Here is a 24,875-nt window from a genome sequence, read left to right on the forward strand (position 1 = left end):
AAAAAGTCTTACTTTAAGAAACATCAGTTGGATATCAGAAAACACTCCTGAAGGGGTTTGAAAACAATTCGATAGGTTATGGGAGAAGTTGGAGATATTAAGAAAAGAAACCTTTTGCCAAAAACCGCTTGTCACTGCACAAAGCAAAGGAGCATCTTCCAGTTCTAGGTGGGGCCATGATTACCATCTGAATGTTATTATTGAAATTGATTCTTTTAAAAGAGAGTTTGAACTTAAACTCTGAGAGAATCAGTTACTTAAGGCCTTCCAACATTCAAGATTCTGAGTTTAGGATGTTCCCATTTTATAAATAATATAAAGTAAAACTGATTTACATGGCAGATAGTAGATTCAAAGTTAGAACCCTAGTTTAAATGGATTAAAGTGCTAGCAGACACAGCAACTGGTCTCCAAGATGACACCCAGTGATCCCTGTCTACTGATATTCATATCCTGCATAGGCCCCACCAACTTTGTACCAGGATTGGTCTCTGTGACCAATAGCAAAGAGCAGAAGTGATGTTTCATCACTTAAGTGATTATGTTTTACAAGATTTCCATCTTGAGTGTTTCCTCTTTGTTTCTTTACTCTCCCCTCCCCCTTTTCTATTTCTTTTGGACAATCAAGCTGTAACGTAGTAAGTAGCCCTTTAAAAGGCCCAGGTGGGGCCTAGGAATGAGGCTAATGTCAACAACCAATGCGGAACTGTGGCCCTCTGTACCTGTGTGAGAGAGCTTGTTAGCGATTACTTCAGCATCTGTTGAGTTTCTTTCTCTCTCTCTTTTAAGATTTTATTTTTAAGTAATTTCTACACCCTTCATGGGTCTCGAACTCACAACCCTGAGATCAAGAGTCATATATTCTACTACAAAGCCAGCCAGGCAGCAATTGAGCCTTCAGATGATTGCATCCCTAGCCAACAGCTTGACCACAACCTTATAAGAGACCTGAACTGGAACCACTCAGCTAAGTGACTCTCAGATTCCTGACCCTCTGAAACTGAGAGAGGTAATAAATGTTTGTTGTTTTAAGTGGCTACATTTTGGAGTGATTTGTTATGAAGCAATGAATAACTAATACACAGATTATTAAACAATATGTTGAATTAAAATAAGGAAGACTGGGTGGCTCCGTTGTTAGGTGTCTGCTTTTGGCTCAGGTCATGATCCCAGGGTCTTGGGATGGAGTCCCGCCATCAGGCTCTTTTTCCTCTGTCTGCCGCTCCCCCTGCTTGTTCTTTCTCTCTCTCTCTCTGGCAGATGAATAAGATCTTTAAAAAATAAAATAAGGAAGAATAAACATCTATACCTCCTTGATTTGTTTTAACATATATTCAACAGGATAGAATTTTACAAACCTTGTAATTACCTCTAGGATAAGAGACAATACAGTGTATTGGTTAAGAGCATAGCCTCTGGGCATAGCTGTCAACATTCAGTTGCTGACTCCTTCAAATCCTAACTTATAAGGTTGGGCAAGTTTTTAAACTTCACAAACCTCAATTTTCTAGAAGGTAGTGGTTAGCTCTGTGCCCAGCACATGTTAAGTGTGAAAGAAATATTAGCTATAGTTATTATTTTTATTTTGATTATTACCTCTAAAGAAGCACCTTAGGAACTATGTGTTCTCCCTAGATTTGGACATTTTTATAGTTATGTGAGCTGAAGCAGTCACCCTTACTTGCCCAGAGAAGGGGAAGCCTCCTAAGAAAGGACTCTTCCTCTGGGAAAAGAAAGAGGAGGTCTAGGCTTCAGCATCAGAGTGAAGGATGATTCAGAGGGTCTGCCCATGTTCTGCTGTTGATTTTACAGAGCATGTACAGTTTTTATGAAATGGGCGCTTTGAGTAAAATCTGAAATAGCTATTTTTGCCAAGATGTCTGTGAGATTTTATTTGCCTTGGCCTCAGAACATCAGAATGTGACTCAAGAGTGGAAGAACAGGAGTCTGTCCACCTCATCAGACATCCCAAGTGGCATGTCATGACCCATGCATATCAGCGTTTGGGGTCACTAGAGCCGCTGTAGTTGAACTTGGCATGACAGGACTTCAGTTGTCAGTGGGAATGCAGCAGTTTTGCGCCATTTTCCTGCTGTTTACTGTAAACACACCTCAAAATCGTGACAGATAATGTTTTATATAACCCTGTATGTCTAAAATATTATCATTTTAACATGGAACCAACACAAAATCGTTGTGCTGCCCCTAGATTTATAATATTAATGACAGAGTCCAGGATATTTCCCAATAATATTGGATAGTTATTATAAAATTTAAACTCAATCTTTTCCCCTTTCCCTTAATTTTTCAATTCAGTATAATTGTTTACAGAGTAAACTTGTGTATCTATTTCTGATTAAATATTGCAATTTTAGAGATTTTTACGTTGAATATGTGTTTGTTATGAGAAGGTCTCAATGAAATCCTTAACATTATCTCATTAAGACCATTTTATTATTAATATTATTATCGAGGTGATACTTTTTCATCTTTTCTTTTATTAGTATATAAATGGAGCAGAGAAGCTAAATCACTTTCCTATAGGAATGATCCTTTTAACTGGCAGATTGAACATTCAGTTTATGGAAAGCTAATCCATAATTGAACTGTTATATTAGAATATTCCTTTGTTTTATCTTTTTAAATCTCTTAATTAATAAAGTCTTACTTTATTAATGAAAAGTAAAAAAAAATAATAATGACAGAATGGTCTATATTCATGAGTCCAGCTGTGGTTAGAAGTTTGACTTTGAAGGAGATTTGGTGTTGCATAGGTCGAAGGACCAGAGAAGTCACCTTTGTGCTGCTATATGGTCCTGCCCTTTAAGCCCAGTCTATTTTGGCCTGGACAGTTAGATAACTAACCATAAAGAGAATGAATCTTGAAACATTCTTTAGACTAGAAAAAGTATACAATGAAATACTTTCAACAATCTTTTAAAGACTTCAATGTCTAGGCTTCTACTTTGAATGAGTGTAATTTCCAATATAAAAGCCTACAATTTGGTTTTAAGAAATACAGGACAATTTTGAAATTCCATATAAATAATTACACTTTGCTACACTTGGGGCCAGAGTAGGCTATGTAAACTTGTTCTCTTCAGGGTATATCTACATAAAATGAAATGTCAGATATGCTGCTTACATTTTAAAGACTGGCTACCACATTCTAGAATAGATAGAAAAGACACTGGTGATGTCTAATGTTAGAAATACCAGTTTACACAAAAGGTGGGTTTTTTGTTTGTTTGTTTGTTTTGTTTTGCTTTGCTTTGTTTTTTGAGAGAGAGGGCCCACAAGTGGTGGGGAAGGACAGAGGGAGTCAGAGAATCTTAACCCATCACGGAGCCCACCTGAGGCTTGATCGCACAACCCTGAGATTATGACCTGAGCCAAAATCAAGAGGAAGCTTAACTGACTAAGCTATCCAGATATCCCTTCTCAAAAGGCATACACACACACACACACACACACACACATTTATATACATACACACATATAATATACATACATACATATATATGTAAATACATACATACATATATTGTGTGTATATATATACACACATATATACATATTATAGATATACATACATATTCATATATATATATGACACAGAAGGAAAATTGGATCATTAATATTATTCACTTCTTCTTTCAGTCAGCAAATATTTGACTAGGAAGTTATGCGCCCAACAGTGTTCAGGTTCTGGGAATTGAAGAAACAAACAAGGTATCTCTTCTCACAGAGCTCACACTTCAGTTGGGGAATGATGAAGCTGTTGATAAACTTGTGACAACAAATACGAATTTCTAATAATGGTAAGTGTCAAGAAGAGAGAAAAGAGGATGACGGTGTCAAGTGTGACAGTCAGTGAGTGGCTACCTTTGATCAGATGGTAAATGAGTACTTTTCTGAGAAGGAAATAACTCAGCTGAGACACAAGGGATCAGAAGGAACCTATCATGTGAAGATGTGGGAAGAGAGTGTACCAAGCAGAGGAGCAGCAAATGCAAAGGCTGCAAGGAAAGGGCATATCTTGGGGTGTTGGAAGAACAGAGGGAAGACCAGCGTGACGAACATAGTGATCAAAGTGAATGGTGATAGACATAAGGTCAGAGATGTTGGCAGAAGACCAGTGTGTATGGACACCAGATCATCTAGCACTCTGTAAACATTGGCGAGGAGTTTGAATTTTATTCTAGGTGTGGTGAGAAGCTATCAGAGTATTTTTATTTTATTTTAAAGATTTTATTGATTTATTTGACAGACAGAGATCACAAGTAGGCAGAGAGGCAGGCAGAGAGAGATGAGGAAGCAGGCTCCCTGCCGCGCAGAGAACCCGATGCAGGGCTCGATCCCAGGACCCTGGGATCAGGATCTGAGCCGAAGGCAGAGGCTTTAACCCACTGAGCCACCCACGCGCCCCTATCAGAGTATTTTTAAATAGAGAAAGGTTAAGGTGTGATTTCTACCCTAAACAGAGCACTCTGGCTGCTCTGTGAATTGACTGGAGAGGACAAGAATGAAAACAAGCCAACTGGTTAGCAAGCCATTACAACATCACGGACTAGAGCATGTGACAGCCTGAAGGACAGCAGTATCTGCAGAAGAGATGAATGGATGAATTCAGAATGTATTTCAGAAGCAAAAGGTGACATAACTTATTATTGGATATAGGTGACAGGGAAGGAAATGCAGGATGAATCCTAGGTTTTTGGCCTAACCAACTTGGTGCCAGTTTTTAGAATGAAGAAATTGGATGGGGTGGGGGGCATAGAAAATTAAGAGTTCTACTTCATTTTAATTTAAAAATTTTTATTTTAAATTAAAAATTTAAATTTAAAAATAATTTAAAATTATTTATTATTTTAAAATTTTATCCTAATAAAATTTATCATCCTAACCATTTTTTTAAAGATTTTATTTATTTATTTATTTGCAGACAAAGATCACAACTAGGCAGAGAGGCAGGCAGAGAGAGAGGAGGAAGCAGACTCCCTGCGGAGCAGAGAACCTGATGCGGGGCTCAGTCCCAGGACCCTGGGATCATGACCGGAGCTGAAGGCAGAGGCTTTAACCCACTGAGCCAACCAGGCGCCCCCATCCTAACCATTTTTAAGAGCACAAATGAATGGCATTTAGATACATTCATACCGTTGTACAATCATCACCGCCATCTATCTTTTTCCATCCATCTCTTTTGATGTTGCAAAACTGAATCCCTGTCCCCATTAAACAATAACTCCCTGCTTTCCTCCTACCCCCAGCCCCAGCAACCATGCCTCTACTGTCTGTCTCTATGAATTGGATCACTCTAGGTACCTCATATAACTGAAATCCTACAGAATTTGTCCTTTTGTGACCAGCTTGTTTCATTAAGCACAGTGTCCTCAAGGTCCACGTGTGTTGCCAGAGCACGTGTCAGAATTTTCCTTGTTTTGAGGGATGAATAATATTCCACTGTAAGTATATACCACAGTTTATTCTTTCATTCATTTGTCAATAGACATGTGGGTCACTTCCATCTTCTGGCTATCATGAATTATGTTGCTGTATGAACACAAGTACATAAATATCTCTTCAAGTCCCTACTTTCAATTCTATTATGTCTAGACCAAGAAGCGGGATTACGTGGGTCATATGGCAATGCAATTTTTAATTGTTTGAGGAGCTGCCGTGCTGTTTTCGATGGGGACTGCAGCGTTTTACATTCCCACCAACAGCACACAACAGTTCCAGTTATGATACACTTGTTATTTTCTACTTTTTCTAAAATAGTAGCCATCCTAATGGGCATGAGATGATATCTTATGGTAGTTATGATTTGTATTTACTTGATGATTAGTGTTGTTGGGCATCTTGTTATGTGCTTATTGGCCATTTGCGTCTTGTCTTTGGAGAAATGTCTATGAAGTCCTTGGCTCATTTTTATATTGTGCTGTTTGTTTTTGTTGTTGTTGAGTTGTAGGAGTTCTTTCTATTTGCTGGATGTTAAATGCTTATCAGATACATGACTTCCAAATCTTTTCTCCCATTCAATGGTTGTCTTTTCACTCTGTTGATCGTGTCCATTTATGTGCAAGAATTTTAAATTTTGGGGTAGTCCAGTTTATCTATTTTTTCTTTTGTTGCCTGTAGAAGAGTTTTATTATAAATATAAAAATGAACTTATATTTAAGTATATTAATATTTTAAACTTATATTTCAGTGTAAGTTTGGAGACAGTTGTACATGTAAGTATGAAGTCCATAGGAGAGGTCAGAATGAGATATAAATTGGAGAGTTATCTGCATATGGTTGGTATTTAAAGCCACAGGTCTGGACAAGATCACCCAAGAGAAAAGATATGTAGGAACATGTAGGTCTCCTTATGAGATATGATGGGCTATGTGACAAATTGGAGTAAAAGTCCATAGGAAAATATCAGGAGGCCTTGGCTGAGTTAGGTTTAGATAATCTAAAGTTACTGATGATCTTAATCCTCTGAGCTAGATGCCAGATTAGGGTGGAAATTAGTCCTGATCCAGCATCCGTCCTCTCTGCTATCGTAATACTAACAATAGCCCATGACATCATGTAGTCCTCACAACAGCTCTATGAGATATATATTCTTATTGTCCTCACTTTATAGACAAAGAAACTGAGGAGAAGTTAGTTTGCCCAGTTGCTACAGTTGTTTATGTGGCAGGTCCAAAGTAGAACTCTGCTTTGTCTGCCTCCAAGCCTACACTCTTAATTATTAATGCTACATCTCATTATGCTAAAAAATGAAATCTAGCCCCTGGCCACTACTGAGTAACTGCCTTCAGTCTCCTCAGGTTTCTTATCAACACAGTCACATCCTTGGTGAATGGGACAGATTCTACCGCCTTGGGCTGATCTGCAAGTTCTTCCTTTGAACACTCTGGATCTTAATGTGCTAGGTTCTCATATACCCCAAATAAAGAAAAAAAAAAGTAGGTGGGCACAGCATACTAGGATAACAGAGGTTGTCATGTTTCATTCCCTTTCCTCCTCAATCTAAATGCTGTGGTCCTTTGCTTTCATCAATCTCAGTTCCTCCACTGTCTTGTCATTCTGTTCCCTGTTACTGCCACCCCCAAATCCAACCATGTGTGCATTTTATTCCTACCCTGGGATTCTGGAAAAAAAATCACACAACAATGTGAATTGGTATTTCTGCACACTGACATTTCCAGTCACAGCTGGACCCTCAACCCACTCATCCCTTTCTCAATCCACATGTTCCTCCAGCCCATGAATGACCTCCTTTCCTATATCTTAATTCAGCAGCTTGGATTGAGAGTTAAGAGGAACATAGTTTGACTTATTTTTGGTTTAGATATTGCAAGAAAAATAAACAAATGGACCAGGGCCATGGGTGAGTGAATTGAGGGGATCACAAAGTAGAAACTAGAAGAAAAAGGAACCAACCATGCCTATGTCGGAGCTGAAGTGTTGTGAGGAACACAAAAGGGACTGGAATGAGGTTGACAGGGTCCAGGGTGTGTCGTTGGCAGGGAGGAACTGAAGTACAGGTAAAGGTCAAGTACTCTGAGACGGGGGTGTAGGATTACTCATGCTCCTGAGCACAAAAGTCATCAGTACCTGTGGCTGGATTCCAGAGGGCTCATAGAATGTAGATAGGCAACCAGGCAGATTGTTGGAAACAGCAACAGGAAGGGTACAGCCCAAACCTTGAGGGAAGTATTTCTAATATATGAAGGTGAAGGATTTGTGGTTTGGAACTGGCAGTGGGCAACTAGGACAATGCTGAGAATTTAGTGTCTCTGAAGTTCACAGGAAGGGGGAAGTAAATAGCCTCCCTTTGGGACAGGACCAGGAGGGAAGTGGGGGTGCTCAGGGGGCAGCCAGATCTCTGTCAGGAGAGATATGGTAAAAGCACCCAGGGATATACGTGAAGGACCACAGGCGTTTTTCCACAGTGGAACACAGCAGTGGGGAAGGCAACAGTGGGAGGATGAGGTGGTAGGCTTTGCAGGGACAGGGAGCACAGAGGCAAGTCAGAATCAGAGTGACAAGGAGGGTCAAATTTGCAGTGTTTGAGAAAGGAGTTCTCAAGGTTCTCACACTCAGGTTTAAGACTTTTCTGTGCCAACATAGAGGCATTGGTAGTTCAAATCCTCATAATCTTTTTTTTTTTTTTTTAGCAAAGCCTCATAATTTTTTATAATCCATTTTTATAATCTGTTAAATATAACCTCCGTGATAAGGTGATTAGCTTCAAAAGAATGAGTGTGGCTTGGTAAAACCCAATCATGGGAGACTTGACTACTGTTCAAGCAGAGAGGAGAGATCTAAAAATGCCCAGGTCTGGATGGGGAAAAATGACTTTGACCGGGGTTTCCGCTCCACAGAACTCAGCTCCAGGTCGGGGCACTGGGCTAGCTGCCGAGGCCACACAGACAGGAATTTACCATCTGGCTACAACAAGCCCACTGCGAGCAAGAATTTTGCGTTCTTCATGTTCTTCATCTTTGCTTCCAGAGCCCTCACACTTAGTTGACACTTAATAAAAGTTTTTATGTTTTAACTTCTTTTTGATTATAAAAGTAATGTATTTTGTGGAACATTTGTGAAGTATGGAAAACTACAAAAAAGGAACCTAAAACAGAAGTTATCCATCATCCCCCATCCAAACATACCTACTGTTAATACCTTGAAATCTTTCCTTCTAGTTGTTTTTTCAGATGTTTTAAACATAGTTTATTCAGGCATATGCTCCTTGTTTAGTTAATGCTATTATGTACTGTTTTTAATACTTGCATTATATCATAAATATTTTACATGTTATGAAAAACAATTCTTAGGAGCACCTGGCTAGCTCAGTTGGGAGAGCATGTGACTCTTGATCTCGGGGTCATGAGTTCAAGCCCCACAGTGCATGTAGAGATTACTTAAAAAAAAAAAAAACTTAAAAAAATTCTTAAATACCATTTTTAAAGGCTGAATTGTATTCTTTCAGAAGAGCACACTATTATTTATTTATTTAACTATTTCCACACAGCTTTGTTTTTATTGTGGTAAAAAAAAAACACACATAACATTAAATTCTGCCATCTTACTCACTTGTAAGTGTACAGTTCAACAGTATGACATATCATTCGGTAGTATTCACATTGCTATGCACAGATCTCTAGAACTTCTTCATCTTATAAAACTGAAACCCACGAACCACACTAATTTTAAATACTTCATGTAGGTGGAATCGTATACTATTTGTCCTTTTGTGACTCGCTTATTGTACTCAGCACAGCATTCTTGAGACACATCCATGTTAGAGCATGCCACAGGATTTCCTTCTTTTTTAAGGATCCATAATGTTGCATTGTACATGGACACCACGTTTTCTTTATCCATTCATCTGTTGATGAACATTTGGGTTGCTTCCAGCTCTTAGTTATTGTTAATAAATCTGTGATGAACACGAGTGTGCAAACAGCTCTTTGAGATACTGCTTTCGAGATACTATTTTGGAAATACACTCAGAAGTGGGACTGCTGAATCATACTGTAGTTCTATTTTTAATTTTTTTGAGGGAACTCCATGCTGTTTTCCAGAGTGACTGCACCATTTCACATACCCACCAAGAGTGCATAAGTATTCCAATTTCTTCACATTCTTGTCAACACTTGTTTTCCGCTTTTCTTATAGCAGCCATCCTAATGGGTATAAGGCAGTGTCTTGTGCTTTTGGTTTGAGATTCTCATGATTAGTGATGTTGAGCATCATTTCATATACTTGCTGGTCATTTGTATATCTTCTTTGGAGAACTTCTTATTAAAATCTTTTGTCCATTTTTAAATCAGACTATTTGTGGAATGCCTGGGTGACTCAGTCAGTTAAGTGTCTAACTCTTGATTTCAGCTCAGGTCATATTCTCAGAATTGTGAGACTGAGCCCTGCATCAGGCTCTATGCTGGGCATGGACCCTACTTAAGAATCTCTCTCTCGGTGTGCCTGGGTGGCTCAGTGGGTTAAAGCCTCTGCTTTGGCTCAGGTCATGATCCTGGGGTTCTGGGATCGAGCCCCACATCAGGCTCTCTGCTCAGCGGGGAGTCTGCTTCTCCCCCTCTCTCTGCCTGCCTCTCTGCCTGCCTGTGATCTCTGTCTGTTAAATAAATAAATAAAATCTTAAAAAAAAAAGAATCTCTCTCTCCCTCTACCCTTCCTCCCTACCACATCCCCCCTCCTGCTCCCAATGCACACTGTCTCTCTTTCTAAAAAAAAAAAAAGAAAGAAAGAAAGAAAGAAAAGGAAAAAGAAAAAATACCCAAGCGTTTTAAGGCCCTTTCTTTTCTAGAAAAAATAATCCAATTTACATTCTCACCAGAGGAATATGAAAATATATCTCATCATACTCTCATTATTACTGAATACCATCATTTTGTAATTTTTGCTAACGTGTTAACTGGAAAATGACATCACATTTTCACGCCAATTAGTATTCTTTTCTATTGCTTGTGAAGCAGAATTTTTTTTTCTTTTTTTTTAAGTAGGCTCTGCACCTGGCTTGGAGCCCAACATGGGGCTTGAACTTACAATCCTGAGATCAAGACCTGAGCTGAGACGAAGAATCAGACACTTGGAGCCCCTGAGTGGCTCAGTCACTTAAGCTTCTGATTCTTGCTTTCACTCAAGTCATGATCTCATGGGTCCTAAGATTGAGCCTGCATCAGTCTCCATGCTCAGCAGGAAGTCTGCTTGAAGATTTTCACCCTCTGTCCATCCCCCCACTTACATGTACTATCTCTAAAAAAAAAAAAAAAAGTTGGACATTTAACCAATTGAGGCACCAGGAGACCCAGAACACTTTTTTGGTATGTTTATTGGCTAATCTTTTCTTGTTTGAAAACTAGGAATTACTTTTGTCAATTTAACTATAATAATGATTATAATAATATATTTATTCATTTTTTTAAAAAAGTATTTATTTATTTATTTGACAGAGAGGGAGGGAGAGCATGAGCAGGGAACAGCAGGCAGAGGGAGAGTGAGTGGGAGAAGCAGACTCCTTGCTGAGCAGGGAGCCTGATGCGGGACTGGATCCCAGGACCCTGAAATCATGACCTGAGCTGAAGACAGATGCTTAACGACTGAGTCCCCCAGGTTCCCCTATTTATTTATTTTTAAACAAATATTTATCAAGTATCGACTATGTACCAAACATACTTCGAACTTCTGGGGATGCAATGTTAAGCTCCATGAGGAAGAAGGACATTAAAAAAAAAAATGAAGAGGTAAATTAGGATGTTAGAGGGTAATAAAAACTATGGTGAAAAATGAACCAGGTACAGGTGAGTTTGGGACAGAAAGAACAAGATACAATTTAAAATTGGGTAGTCAGGTAACTATTTATCAAGCAGGTGACATTTGAGCAAAGACATAGGGTAGGGACACACAGAGCAGGACCCTATAATTGGTGAGCATATATAACTCGTCATCCAAACTGGGACATTTTTAGAGTGAAAGGTTTTGGGGGGGTATTAATAATCACCCTAGGCCCATTGATAGATACTATGACTGTCTTTGGAAAACTGGGACATATGAACCTCCTACGTATAGACTATTGAAAAGACTTTAACTTTTCAAAAACCTGACAGAAGTAGGATGAAACTCATGCAAATAAAAGCATGTCCCGTGAGACCATAAAGGGGGGAAGAAGAGTACCTGAGATGGGAAGCTCTTGGAAGGTTTTGAGTGGAAAAGTGACATGGTCTTGTTTAGATAACTCAGGCTGTTGTGCTGAGGATAGACTCAGGGCGGGCAGGAGCAGAATTAAGGAGGAAGGTCTGGTTCAGAAGCTAACAGAATCCAGGCAAGACACTAGATTCTAGAACATGCAATGTGAGATTGGCTGCCAGTCTGAGACTGCTATTCATAAGCCAGTGTGGGATGTTGCCTTGTAGATCTAACTTTAAAAGCAGTTTTTAAAAATCAGGAACATATCTTGAATTTAATCAAATGATCTTTTGACATCTGTTGATCTACTTGGTCTTTGAGCTATCAAAGAGATAATCATCTGTGTACTTGTTGCCTTTATAGAAACATTTTAAAAAGTCATCTCTTACTATTTTAATGTACAAACAACAGTTTTTTTTTTTTTTTAAGATTTTATTTATTTATCAGAGAGAGAGAGAGAGACAGCGAGAGAGGGAACACAAGCACGGGAGTGAGAGAGGGAGAAGCAGGCTTCCCACTGAGCAGGGAGCCCGATGTGGGGCTCGATCCCAGGACCCTGGGATCATGACCCGAGCTGAAGGCAGACGCTTAACGACTGAGCCACCCAGGCGCCCCATGTACAAACAACAGTAAAAGGTAATTATCACACCCTTACTTCTTATATTTAGAAAAAGCTTTAAGAGCATTTTGTAAATAGGCATTTAAAATTTTTAATGTCTATGTATCAAACAAACATTTCCACCAAACTGGAGTTACAAAGTTTCTTAACTAAAAAATATTTATCAATGCTTGTTAAATGCAAGAAGGCACTGTGCTAAATAGATCTATAGAAGATAAAAAGAGAAACAAGGTAAGGGTCCTAGCCCCCCAGAGGCTGAGAGGCTGTGGGGGCAATAAGACAAGAGTCCAGCTCAGTGAGGGTTAACAGGTACCTGAAGAGCTCGGAGGGAACAGCCACTGCCGGTGGGGTGGGAAGAAAGTTTGAGAAGAGCTTCTTGGGAGGCAGCAAGGCCTGCTCTCTGTGGGACAGGCTGCCCAGTGCTCAGCAAGGTAGGTGGAAAGCTGATTCAGACAGGCTGCATCCATGGGGGAGATGAAAGCACTGGGTGGATGAAGCTGTGCTTCTGTCTCCAATGAGAAACATAAATTATTCTAGAATATTCTGGTGGATTTTAAAGTAACAGTCAAAAGGTAGGATCAGTGTGTCAGTAGGATATAAAATATGTGTTAGAAATATGGCAATAGAGAGAAAAAAAATTAGGGGTTAATCAGAAAAGTTCAAGATAAGGAACCTGAAATAATAAGGACTATTTATCAAAAATATTACATCCAAGTTTCCTCTAAAAAATAGTTTGTGAAAATTTACTTTTGAGGATAATTGTTTTTCGGAGCTGATGCCATCAAGCATCATATTAAAACCAGTGGCTACCTATTTTTATGCACACAGCATAGTGCTGGGTATAGGAAAGGGGAGCTTACCACTGTGCTGTGGTCACAGAGGCCACTTTCAATGAAAGCATGCCGCCCAGGTGTCCAGGAGTAATGTCCTGCTCTGTTGTCATCTCAGTGTGCCTAAAACATGCTAAGACAGAGATTGGATGGGTCCCTCCTGAGCTTATCATGATACACGACCCCAGCTTTCTTCTCCCCGGCTCACTTGTGGAGCTGAAACCAGATGCAGCCTTGACTGGAGAGACTAGCAGCTGTAGACGACACTTAGGAAGGAATCTATTAATGGAAAGAACTGTTTTAAACGTCTCTCCAGATTGTTGGCTTGAAAAAGCTTCCTTCCTGGGGGCCCGGTAGCTCTTGGCTGCAGGGCATACGAACGGTCTTTACCGACCTAACTGGTTTGTGGCTCTCCTGATTCTCTGTTTACTAGCAAAATACCTCTTCAGCCGCTCTAAAGAAACAGATGGTTTAAACACATGCTCAAAAAGATCACAGTGAATGCGGACTGGTGAGTTATAGCCGCTGAAACTGTAGCAGGGAACTGTCTGGGTTCCCTTCCTAAAGGCCAGTGGGTCATACGACACAAGCTACTTGATCTCCTGTGGCATTTTACTTGCAAAACACTACTGTTATCTGCCATCAATTCCCTTCAAAGGACTATATAAAATTTTCTGTATGGGAATACCACATTTAATCATTTAGTTACAGCAGTATATGAGTTTGCCTCAAACATGACTATAATTTTGAATGTGCTGTTTCAGTGATACACATATACACACACATACTGTTATCACCTGATAGTTGCGTTAATACAATGACATTCTTTTTATTTGAATAGTATTTGTATGTTTGGAAATGAGTGTCAATATTTGTATGGATTTACCAGTCCTTGACCATAAGATTTTTAAAAAATCTTATGAACCCATTTCATCGAATTCATTAGGATGGTAGACTCTCTGGGAATGGTTTTTAAAACAAGCAGATTATCTGGAAGAGTGGCCCAGAGTGTGCTCTATGACAAGTATTTCTCAACAGCAGAGTCATCTTAGTGTTCATCTTTAGGCTTGGTCCAGTTGCTTAGGAAAGGCTTTGGTTTCCTCACAGAGTCTGATGCATTTAGTTTTCAGGTCACCAAATGGGGTGGAGATCTTATCAGAACGGAGTTATTAGAACTTTGGGATTTTCTTCCTTCTCCACTGAATCTCTTGGTTTTTTCCTAAACCTGAACCTGAAAATAAAATAAGGGTTAAAGAAAATTAAATATTCAGGATTCTCCTCTTCATAATGCCAGACTGACACTGAAAAGCTTTTATCCAACACTGAAAAAAAAATAAATAAGAAATAAAGAAAAAAGAAAAACATTTATCCAGTCAATGAATATAACTCTAATAATAGCTCAGGAGTCTAGAGCTTGTATTCTCTAATTCTACAGTTTCCCCAAGGAAAGGATGGAATGGTAAACATGACTTCTCAGCATGCTAAAGTTAATGTTGAAATAGTTATATCATTAGAAGAAAACAACTTTTGGGGCACACTTTGTTATACATGTTCTGTCAGAGATCAGAGTCATCCATTCATACATAGATTTATGTTCTTCATGGCCAGGCACTAAAGACGTGTTATCTTATAGAACTTCAAGATAGTCATATGAACTATTTCCATATAATAGATGTGAATCCCAAGGTTTAGTGAAAATTAAGTAATTTTCCCAAATTCACGCTCTAGATTTGGGATTTGAAGCCAGGCAGTTTCACTCTAGAATCTCAACTTCTAGAAATCCACTCATCTTTAATTGTTTGCCAATCTGTGATACTGTAGAAAGATATTTGATTTTTGGCCCCAGTTCCTGACACAAAGCTTCTAAATCCTTTGTCATTTCCTGGGTGATAGGGGGCATAGGAGCATCCTGTGTTTTGTTCTAATTAGGCAACTCCTGGAGGACCCCTTGATAGCTTCAGGATGGAGGCTGGTTGCCAGAAAGACCAGGCCTTGATTAGAAGCCTGGAACTTTCAGCTCCACCTTCCAACCTCCAAGGAGGGGTGAGGGGCTAGAGGTTGGATTAGTTATGGATCATGCCAACATGATAAAACCTCCATAAAACCCCCTGAACACTGAGGTTTGGAGAGCTTCTGAATTGGCGAACACATCCATGTGTGAGGACAGTGGTGGTCCCCAACTGCATGGGGACAGAAGCTCTTGCACTCTGGACCCTTCTGGACCTCACCCTTTGTACCTCTTCATTTGGCTGTTCATGTGCATTCTTTATAATAAACCTGAAATGTTAAGGAAACTGTTACTTGAGTTCTGTGAGTCATTCCAGCAAATTACTGAACTTGAGTGGAGGGAGGGGAGGTTGCGGAAACACCAGACTTCGCAACCAAGTTGGATAGAAGTATGAATAACCTGGGGACCTGATATTTACCACTGGCATCAAAGGGAGGGCAGTCTTGTGGGACTAAGCTCTAAAACCTGTGGATTCTGATGCAAACTCTGGTGGTTAGTGTTGGAATTGAATGATATTGTAGGACACCTAGTTGGTGTCAGAAATGGTGGGTATCAGGAGGGAAAACTCTCATAAATCTTATAGGCCCCCCCAAAAGATATTAAATTGTTTCATTTCGTATTTCTTTATTAATGTGGACAAGTATTGTTTTTCATGTATATACCTGCCAATGAGATTTTGTTTCTGTCAGCTGATGGTTGGTGATCTTTGCCAGTTTTCCTGCTGAGTTGTCTGTCTTTTTCCCACTGTCTGCTGAGAGCTTTGTGTATATTAGCTGTATAAGCCCCATGTGTATATTGTGTGTTGCAAATATTTTCCCCCCTGGCTTTTTGACCTTTGTTTTTATTTACAGTTTCCTTTCTTGCTGTGCCAACAATTTCTAAAGTTTCATAATCAGTAGTAGCAATCTTTTCCTTTACGTCTCTTTGCTTTTCATATCATGCTCAGAAAGGCCTTCTCTGAGCAAAACATAACAAAAATATGTGTGTTTTCTTCTGGTACATTTATGATTTTACATTTTTAGGCCTCAATTTTTAAACACTCTGCAATTTATTGATATATTTATTCTGAAGTAAGATGTAAGTTTTTACTTTATCCAGCATGGCTGGATAAATTCTCTAACTGAATTCTCTAACACCCTTTACTGAATAATCTAATTTTCCTTACCGATTTCAAATTGCTACTTTTTAGCATAGACTGAATTCTCATAGTTTCTTGGATTTAATTCTGAACTCTATACTATTCCAGTGAGTTCTATTCCTATACCCTTATCATACAGTTTTAATTATCTTTGCTTAGTAATATGCTTTATTATCTGATAGAGCTACTCTCTACTTTCTACTCTGCTTTTTCAGAAATTTCCTGGCTATTCTTGGATATTTATTCCTTCTGAGGGATTTTGCTACCAGTTTTTAAAGTTCCACTTACCCTTTCACTTTCTGCATCTGCTCTAAGGTCTCTGGTAGAGTCATTCCAAAACTTTCAGGGAAGAAAAGGGTGATGATTCCAATGAAGACAGTCAGGCTACCCATGACAATGTAGGGCAGAACTCTGTTGTAAGCACCTGGAAGGCACAAGAACATCAGTTGGATACAGGGATTCTCCAGATACTCCTGGGAATTGTTTTGTCATGGTGGCAAACAGTATTTGAGAGTATTCAAATCTGAACATTTTCAGAAGGAAAAAGGTATGCAAAAGATCATAGTTTCTTTTTGGCAGAAGCCATTGCCTCTGTGATTTCCATAATCATTTCCCTATGTGCTTTCGCAATATTGTAAAGTCTTTCATGCCATTTGGCATTCTCTAAGCCACTATTGAACCATGAGTGACAGATATTCCATTGATGAAAGTCTTTGCCAACCAAGTTTTCCCTCTCAAGGTGGAAGTCATTGGAGATTGGGATGAGAGGACATCAAGGAGGAGAAAGGACATCACAGGTACAGGTACAGGCCATGATGACTGGTGTGAACTTTGCTTTTGCCTGAACTGTGAAGTAGGCTGCAGTGGACAGCTAGGTCCAAAGAGCCATGAAACTCTTAAAAGAAAAAAAACCTAAGTAATATGTTTAATCCAATTTCAATCACTCAAAGTCAGGCATAGTGAATGCACTGTATACCTGGATTTGGTTTCTTTTTGCAACATTTATGTGTCTTGGTTTTTTTTTTTTTTTAAGATTTTATTTATTTATATGGCAGACAGAGATCACAAGCAGGCAGAGAGAGAGGAGGAAGCAGGCTCCCTGCTGAGCAGAGAGCCCGATGCGGGGCTCGATCCCAGGACCTGGGATTGTGACCTGGGCCGAAGGCAGAGGCTTTAACCCACTGAGACACCCAGGCGCCCCATATGTGTCTTGGTTTTATAAGAACATTCCACCTCTTCCTTATGTGGCGTTACTTGGACAGGAGAATAACAGATCCTCATCTTGCCTCCTTTCTGCAAACAGAGATTATAGAGGAACAACACACCCAAGAATTTTATTTGACAGATGTTAATCTGGAAGCTCCTCTGAGGTGTCTGTGTCACTAACAGGAGTAGTTGTTGTAGAACAGAAAGCTGTCTCAGACTACTCCCTTTCATCTGTACCAGTGGTCTGCCCTTAGACCAAGTGAGCATGGCTTGAAAGAAGAAGGAACGAAGGGGAAAATGACACCATTAAATTTTTTTTAAAATTTTATTTATTCATTTGACAGACAGAGATCATAAGTAGGCAGAGAGGCAGGCAGAGAGAGAGGAAGGGAAGCAGGCTCCCCGCTGCGCAGAGAGCCGGGCAGGAGGCTCCATCCCAGGATGCTGAGATCATGACCCGAGCTGAAGGCAGAGGCTTTAACCCACTGAGCCACCCAGGCGCCCCGACACCATTCAATATTGTAATGTGCTTTCTTAGGGCTTGTTCAGGGCAGCAATGCAGAGTATGTTTAAGATAAGAAAATGTTTCACTTTCTCTGCAAAAATTAGGGTGTACCTTTTGTGAGAATTCAGATATAGTATTTGTTTGCATGCGTGTTTGAACCAGTAGGTAACCAATGGATGACTAGGAAGAATAGGAGGTGTATCAGCATCTCTCACCGTCAGAGTCCTTAATGAGGCTTAGGCTTGGAGTATGAGATCCTACATTCATTGAGCAACCCACCAAAGCCCCCCTGTGGTGTTACTCCAGATTGCAAAATCTGACCATATAAAAACTAAAATTTCCTAAAATATCACCAAGTCAAAGTATATGATGAACTAGGAAAAATATTTACTACATATATGCAAAGGGCTAGTTTCTTTCAATTACAAAGAGCTCTCATAAATCAGGGGCGCCTGGGTGGCTCAGCCCTCGGTTAAGTGTCTGACTCTTGATTTCGGCTCAGGTCATGATCTCATGGGTTTTGAGATAGAGCCCCACATCAGACTCTGTGCTCAGTGGGGCTTCTGCTTGAAGATTCTCTCTCTCTGCCCCTCCCCACCAACTCATGTGAGCATGTGCTCCTGTGCTCTGTCTCTCAAATAAAGAAATCTTTAAAAAGATATTCAACCTTATTTATAATTGAATTCGAAATGAAAGCAATAATGATATCCATTTTTCAGATAACAGATTACCAATGATTAAAAAATTGGGTCATCCCCGTTGTTAGTGAGGATATGGAGAAACAGGCTCTCTCATATATTGATAGTTGGATTGTAAATTAGTACAATATTTAGAGGCCAGTTTGGCAATATCTATGAAAATTTTAATTTGCTCCAACAGTCCACGAATCCAAGTGTATGTAATTAAATGAACAAAGGGTCTTAGGGGGATAGAGGAATGTTCATTGCAGTGTTACGTGTAATAACAAAAACCAGGAAATAGCATAAATGTCTATCCATTGAGCCTAGTTAAACAAATTATGTATATACATACATTGGAAGAATATATACTAACTAAAAAGAAGGTAAAAGCTATATACACTAATAAGGAAAGATATTCTGATACAATGTTATGTTTAAAATGTTGTGAAACAATATATATAATTTTGTTTGTGTGTTTAATTTTATTGTGTATATATATATCTTTTGCAAAACAAAATGTCTGAAGGGCTACTCACCAAAGTGTTAATATTAGCTACTTCTAGGGCTGCAGTCTGGGGAGCCAAGGGAGAAGAAGTGAAGTTGTACTTTTTCCAGTACTTTCTGTGCTGTTTGCATTTTTTCACAATGAAAAATCTATTCCTTTATATTTTTTAAGAAAGAACAAATTGACAAGATGCATCTCACCGAGGTAAACAAAGTAGGGAGCAATGATGCTGCCCACTCTGGAGGCCATGGATGTGACCCCCACGGCCATGTTCCTGACCGGGGTAGGGTAAAGCTCTGCGGTGAAGACATACAGCATGGAGAAAGCAGAGGTGATCCCGAACTTCCCTAACATCACCAGACCAATGGACAAGAAGTTGTAATCTGGAAAAGAGACCCCGTGTAAATAGAGGTGCTTCTAGAAGTAAGACTTTGTTAACTCAGTTGCTTTCATTGTCCTCTTTGCTTGTACAGCAATGTTTTTATAATGTAAAGATGTTCCCAGAGCACCTAGGTGACTCAGTCAGTTAAGCTTCCAACTTTGATTTCAGCTCAACTCATGTTCTCAAGATTGTGGGATCCAGCCCTATCCTGGGCTGTGCACCGAGTGTGCTTAAGATTAAGATTCTCTCTCTCCCTTTCTCTCTGCCCCTCTCTTTCCCCGCGTCTCTCTCTAAAAAAAAAAAAAAGGAGGTATTCCCCAAGTAACACTTTGTCTTCAAATATCTTAATAATTGGACACAAAGAAAGATGGAGAGTGACAGGTTGCTTTCTGTTCTGCTCTACTGTTTTTCTAGATCATTTATGCATTCAGTGACCGTTGCCCACTTTTATTTGTTACAGCAGTTTCATGGTAAGTTGTTAGCATGTTAATATAGTTATGTTTAATCTTCAAAGAGAAAGACCTATCCTTTCTAACCTGTTTATAATTATCAAAGAGATATATGTTTCATGTGTAATATTAGGTTATCAGTGATCTATTGACAACATTTTAATATGAGAAAGTTAGGCATAAGGAGAAAAAAGAAGCAAATGTCTTCGTGTGCTCTTCAACTACTTAAGGATTACAGGCCCTAAAAACCACTGCCTTATATGGGAACTGGCAGTCCTACGCACTGCAACACTGGAAAATGCTTCTCAGAGAAGAGGTCTGAAAGTACCAAGGGAATGATGGACGGCATCAGGCTTCCTCTCAGGCAGTGATTTCTGATCCCTTAAGGCTGACTCCCATGTCAGGGGAGTTATGAACACAGGAAATGCCATAGTTAGCTATCACTTGTCCGGTTAACTTATGAAGAGCTTATGATGTAAAGGCGACACAAACAGGGCGCAGTGACTAATGATTAGTCTAGTCAAGGTACAGCTCTTTTCCAGTAAGCAGTTAATATTGGTTAACTTCTTACCTGCGGGTACGAACTGAATTAAGAGAAGCACACCTCCTCCCAAGAACAGTACACCGGCAATGATGTAACGCCGAGGCAGCCTTCGAAGCAGCAGCCAGGCTGTAATGTAAGCAGGAACCTCAATCAAGGCAGAAAGGAAACAGTTCAGGTAGGCATCTCCATGTAAATTAGGAGCGTTGAGAGACAGAGCAAAGTAACCCACTGAGGTTAGCATCCTGAAAGACAAAAGAAAAAAGGCAAAAATGCCAAGGGGATAGCCTGAACCACTCAATGATTCCATGATGGTCAAGAAATTGTCTCGGTCTTTCTGTCCTACAAGTAGCCGCTAGCCACATATGGCTATTTAAAAAGTATGTCAATTAAAATTAAATTAAATTAAAAATTCAGTTCTTTAGTCACACTGGCCACACTTCACTGCTTCAGAGCCACCTGTGGTTAGTGGTTACAACAATGGACAACTCAGACATAAAACATTTTCATTGTTGTGGCAAGTTCTCTTGGACAGCACTAGTCTAGATCTGCCAACATTTAACAACACCTACCCTGGTCTAGTTAATTTCAAATTTCAGTATTTCCTGAATAGTTCGTACATCCTTGTTCCCTTACAACTATTATCTGAAGAAAGACCGTCAGTCACGTCAGTGAACACAAAATCCAGATTTTATTCTTATCCAAAAGAAAAACGAGGACACATAGGTAATACTGTGGGATTCTCTTTTGGTGAATTCCAATCGATTTATTAAAACAAACTTTAGGGAAGAGAATGAAAGTCCCATGGAACAGAGTACATACTGCACACCCTGTCATTACAGTCGACTTCCGCAAAACTGTAAAGCTCTTCTGTGCAAAAACAACTGCTCCTTGCAGACTCCTCTGTGCAGAAGTTTGCTTACTATTAACATGACTGAAAAGCAGAGGATATCTGAAAAATGTTTTCAGGAACATTGTTACTCTGATGTCACCATTCTGTTGACAGTATAGCTTCGGGAAGCAGGAGCTGAATTAGCCTCTCACTTTCAGGAACCAGCAACGTAATTAGTATGAATCCCAATGACTGTAGGAGGGGAGGGACCCTTTCCCTGTGGCCCACAGTACTGCAGGCTTAAATGTCATGTTACTTTTTTACGTTCCCTGTGACTTTTTTTTCAGCATCCAGTTCCATAAGCTGAATGGAGCCATTTCCAAATAACTTAGAATTCTAGAATTTCTGTTTTGTCTCAGGAAGACTCAACCCTTGCCCAGACGTTGTTGTGAATTAGAGAAAATCAGTTGTATCCTTAGGTGTTGTGTGTCATATCCATAGATCACTTATTACTTACCACAGGAGCAAGGACATAATGGTTATTGTGGCAATATTCCGAGTCCTGAACAGGTCCAGAATGAGAACTTTCTGCTGACCAGGGAGTTTTAGTTCCTGTAGCTAAAATAATGCAAATAACTGTGAGATTAAGAGGTAATGAGGAGGTATCTTCAACCATTGGCATTGTGGGAAAAACCTGTTATGCATATAACGCTCCTTCACCTTGAATATGCTCAGAAGTCTGGAATTTGAGGGGAATAAGGGCATCTACATATAAGATGCTTATCCTAACACTTTAAAATACTTGGGGCCCATTTTAGACAGAGCCTTTGAAATATGTAACATTGGCTTCACTGCCTCTTTATATAAACCCTGACTGCTAATAGCCTTTTCTTGACTCATGGTCACCACTGTGGTGACTTGAATCACACTGAGCTGTGATCCTTAGGACCTGTTGAGTGGATAGGGCCAAACAGCCCCAACTCCCTTGAGGTCCATGTCTGCTTTTTGTATTTTTCTTGTTGTTGTCTCGGGGTCAGAAGAGATTTGGATTCACGGAGGGCCTTGGACGAGAGGTCAGAGCATCAGTTCACTTCTCCTTTAAAAAGGTATAAATAGGGGCACCTGGGTGGCTCAGTTGTTAAGCATCTGCCTATGGCTCGGGTCATGATCCCAGGGTCCTGAAATCGAGCCCCCCGTCAGGCTCCCTGCTCGGTGGGAAGACTATTTCTCCCTCTCCCACTCCCCTAGTTTGTGTTCCCTCTCTCACTGTGTCTCTCTCTGTCAAGTTAATAAATAAAATCTTTTTTTAAAAGATATAATAATTGGGAGTTGAGAAGATTAAATGAGATCATAAATACATATATATATATATACATATATATATATATATATAGCTTAGCATAGTACTTGAACCATGATAGATGCCCAACTCTTTTTAACTATAATTATTACTATGACTGCACCATTGAGAAAAAGATGCTAATGATCTGGTTGGTGGCAGTTTCTTATTGCTGTCAATGGGCTTCCTTCCTCTACTTTTAATTTACTAAAGTTAACTTGCCATGTGGTAGAAATCTAGATAACGAAGTTTATTGGAGCTTGTAAAAAAGTTACAAGGCTCTGAGGTGTGGAATCTCTTTAGGACATGAGGTATATGCAATAAGAGGCTTAGGAAGGAGTATCTGCTGTGAAGGATTAAGACTGCCAGACCTGCCTTTGTAGCAGGTGCTCCCCAGATATGAGCATCCTTCTTTCCAAGAATAACCAGACACTCCCACCTGCTGCTCACAGATATTTTTCTTTTCTTCTTCTACACAGTGGAGTGAACAGCCCTAGAACATGCCCCTGGCAGCAAAACCCTATTATCACAATCAAAGTAAAGCCCCTGCATAAACTAGTGGGAACTAGTCTTCATGGAGGGTTCTGGAAGTGGTGCCATGCATGGATAGGACCCGTGCATCAGGCTCATGCTCACACTTGCTGCTTCCACAGGGCCGTTATGAAAACACAGCTTGCCAGGTCCCACCCAGGGCGTGCCGACTCCCTGGGGCCCTGATGCCTACAACTCTGTATTTTAAAAGCTACTTGGGTGATTTTTCCCACCCACCCCCACCTTGGGTGATTTTGATAACAGCCAGTTTTAGAAAACTAAGGACAAGAATAGTCTTATATCCAGGGATTGTGCCTATATGGAGTCACCAAAATACCTTTGGACCAGACGCCATGAGCAGGCCGAAGGTACTTCAGAAAGAAAGCCAGGAAAGCCCAAGATAGCTTTCCAACATGACACTATTTTGTATTTTTTTCTATCCACTGCCTCTAACATGAGTTAGGAAATGACATGCTTTTAAGTGCATGTACTCTGGTACCGAGAGACCTAGTGAGATTTCTAGCTATGTGGTTGTGGGCTTAATTCCTTAGCTTCCCTGTACCTCAGTGTCCACTCCTGGAAAAAGGGCCTGGAGTACTACCCACTAGCTCTGGCTTGCATGAACATCAAAGAAGCTAACACCATGCCTGACATCTGGTAGACTCTCCATTGTCATTCCGAGCAGGCTGTATGTGCTGGCATATACACCTTTGCCAGGAGGTGAGCAGCGGAGAGGAGCACAAGCTCCCTTTCCTTCAGCGGGCTCGTCCAGTTCAGGCTCCACGTGCCTCCCAACCTCCACAGAGTCCTGCTTTCTGGGGAGGCCAGACTTGAGTCTGTAGACTTGAGTGTGGAGCAGGCATACTGTCACTGCAGCTGTCCCCATCTTCTTGGGGTATCCTGAATAGTCCCCTGCCCTTCTCCTAGCCAGAAATGCCCTGCCCCCATCCTCTCCATTCATCTAAGCCCCCAGACCCTGGTTTGGACCTGCCTCTTCAGCTTGGAGTCCGTCTGCTGCCTTTCTCTGCTGCTACACAGCATCCCTACCTTGGATACTCAGCACTTCCTCCCGTTTATGTTTACATCTAATCCTCTGGACTACCTTAGCTACACGCTGTGCTCCTTAAGCATAGAAACTGTATTTTCTTATTTTCTCTAGGACCCAGCAGAGGGTGTGGACAGGGACACTGTAATTCCCCACTGACTGTCAGTGAGTATGGCTGCTACCACAGAATATCATCTTTCCCTGTGGCCTCCTGTTTTCAGGGGTGACCCCTTGAGCCTGTGCCTTCACGCCTTTAGGGTGTAGACACGACGCAGCAAACCAAAGGCAAACACAGCTTCCTCAGCAGCTGCAGCACGATTCAGAGTATGGTGGGGACATCATGGAAGGCATACCCCTCAACCACATTTTTTCCACTTCATCTGGACATTGAGAAATCACCGGTATGTAACTGCACCAGTGGTATGGAGCAATACCAACATAAAGTTGGAGATAAAACTTGCCAAAGGGAAGGGGGACTAGTATTTAATCAACACATGTTGTAAACTAAGCAGTTTACATATATGATTGCATCTCATTCCCTCGCAGCCCTCTGAGGTGG

The 24,875-nt window shown here is 40.3% G+C and overlaps 1 protein-coding gene across 1 annotated transcript in view; it reads right to left on the reverse strand.

The window, feature by feature from the left end:
* Positions 1–13,833: 13,833 nt before the first annotated feature.
* LOC308343534 (solute carrier family 22 member 4) overlaps positions 13,834–24,875 on the reverse strand; it is a gene marked incomplete at its 5' end in the record, with an annotated part of 40,974 nt that continues 29,932 nt past the window's right edge. The window contains 5 exons of the mRNA XM_080804589.1: positions 13,834–14,386; positions 16,590–16,725; positions 19,398–19,580; positions 20,600–20,814; positions 21,919–22,019. Of these exons, the coding sequence (XP_080660715.1) occupies positions 14,311–14,386; positions 16,590–16,725; positions 19,398–19,580; positions 20,600–20,814; positions 21,919–22,019 (711 nt within the window). The 3' untranslated portion in view covers positions 13,834–14,310. The remainder of the gene's footprint in view (positions 14,387–16,589; positions 16,726–19,397; positions 19,581–20,599; positions 20,815–21,918; positions 22,020–24,875) is intronic.

This window comes from Martes martes (genome assembly GCF_963455335.1).
Source record: "Martes martes genome assembly, chromosome: 5".
Lineage (NCBI taxonomy): Eukaryota > Metazoa > Chordata > Mammalia > Carnivora > Mustelidae > Martes > Martes martes.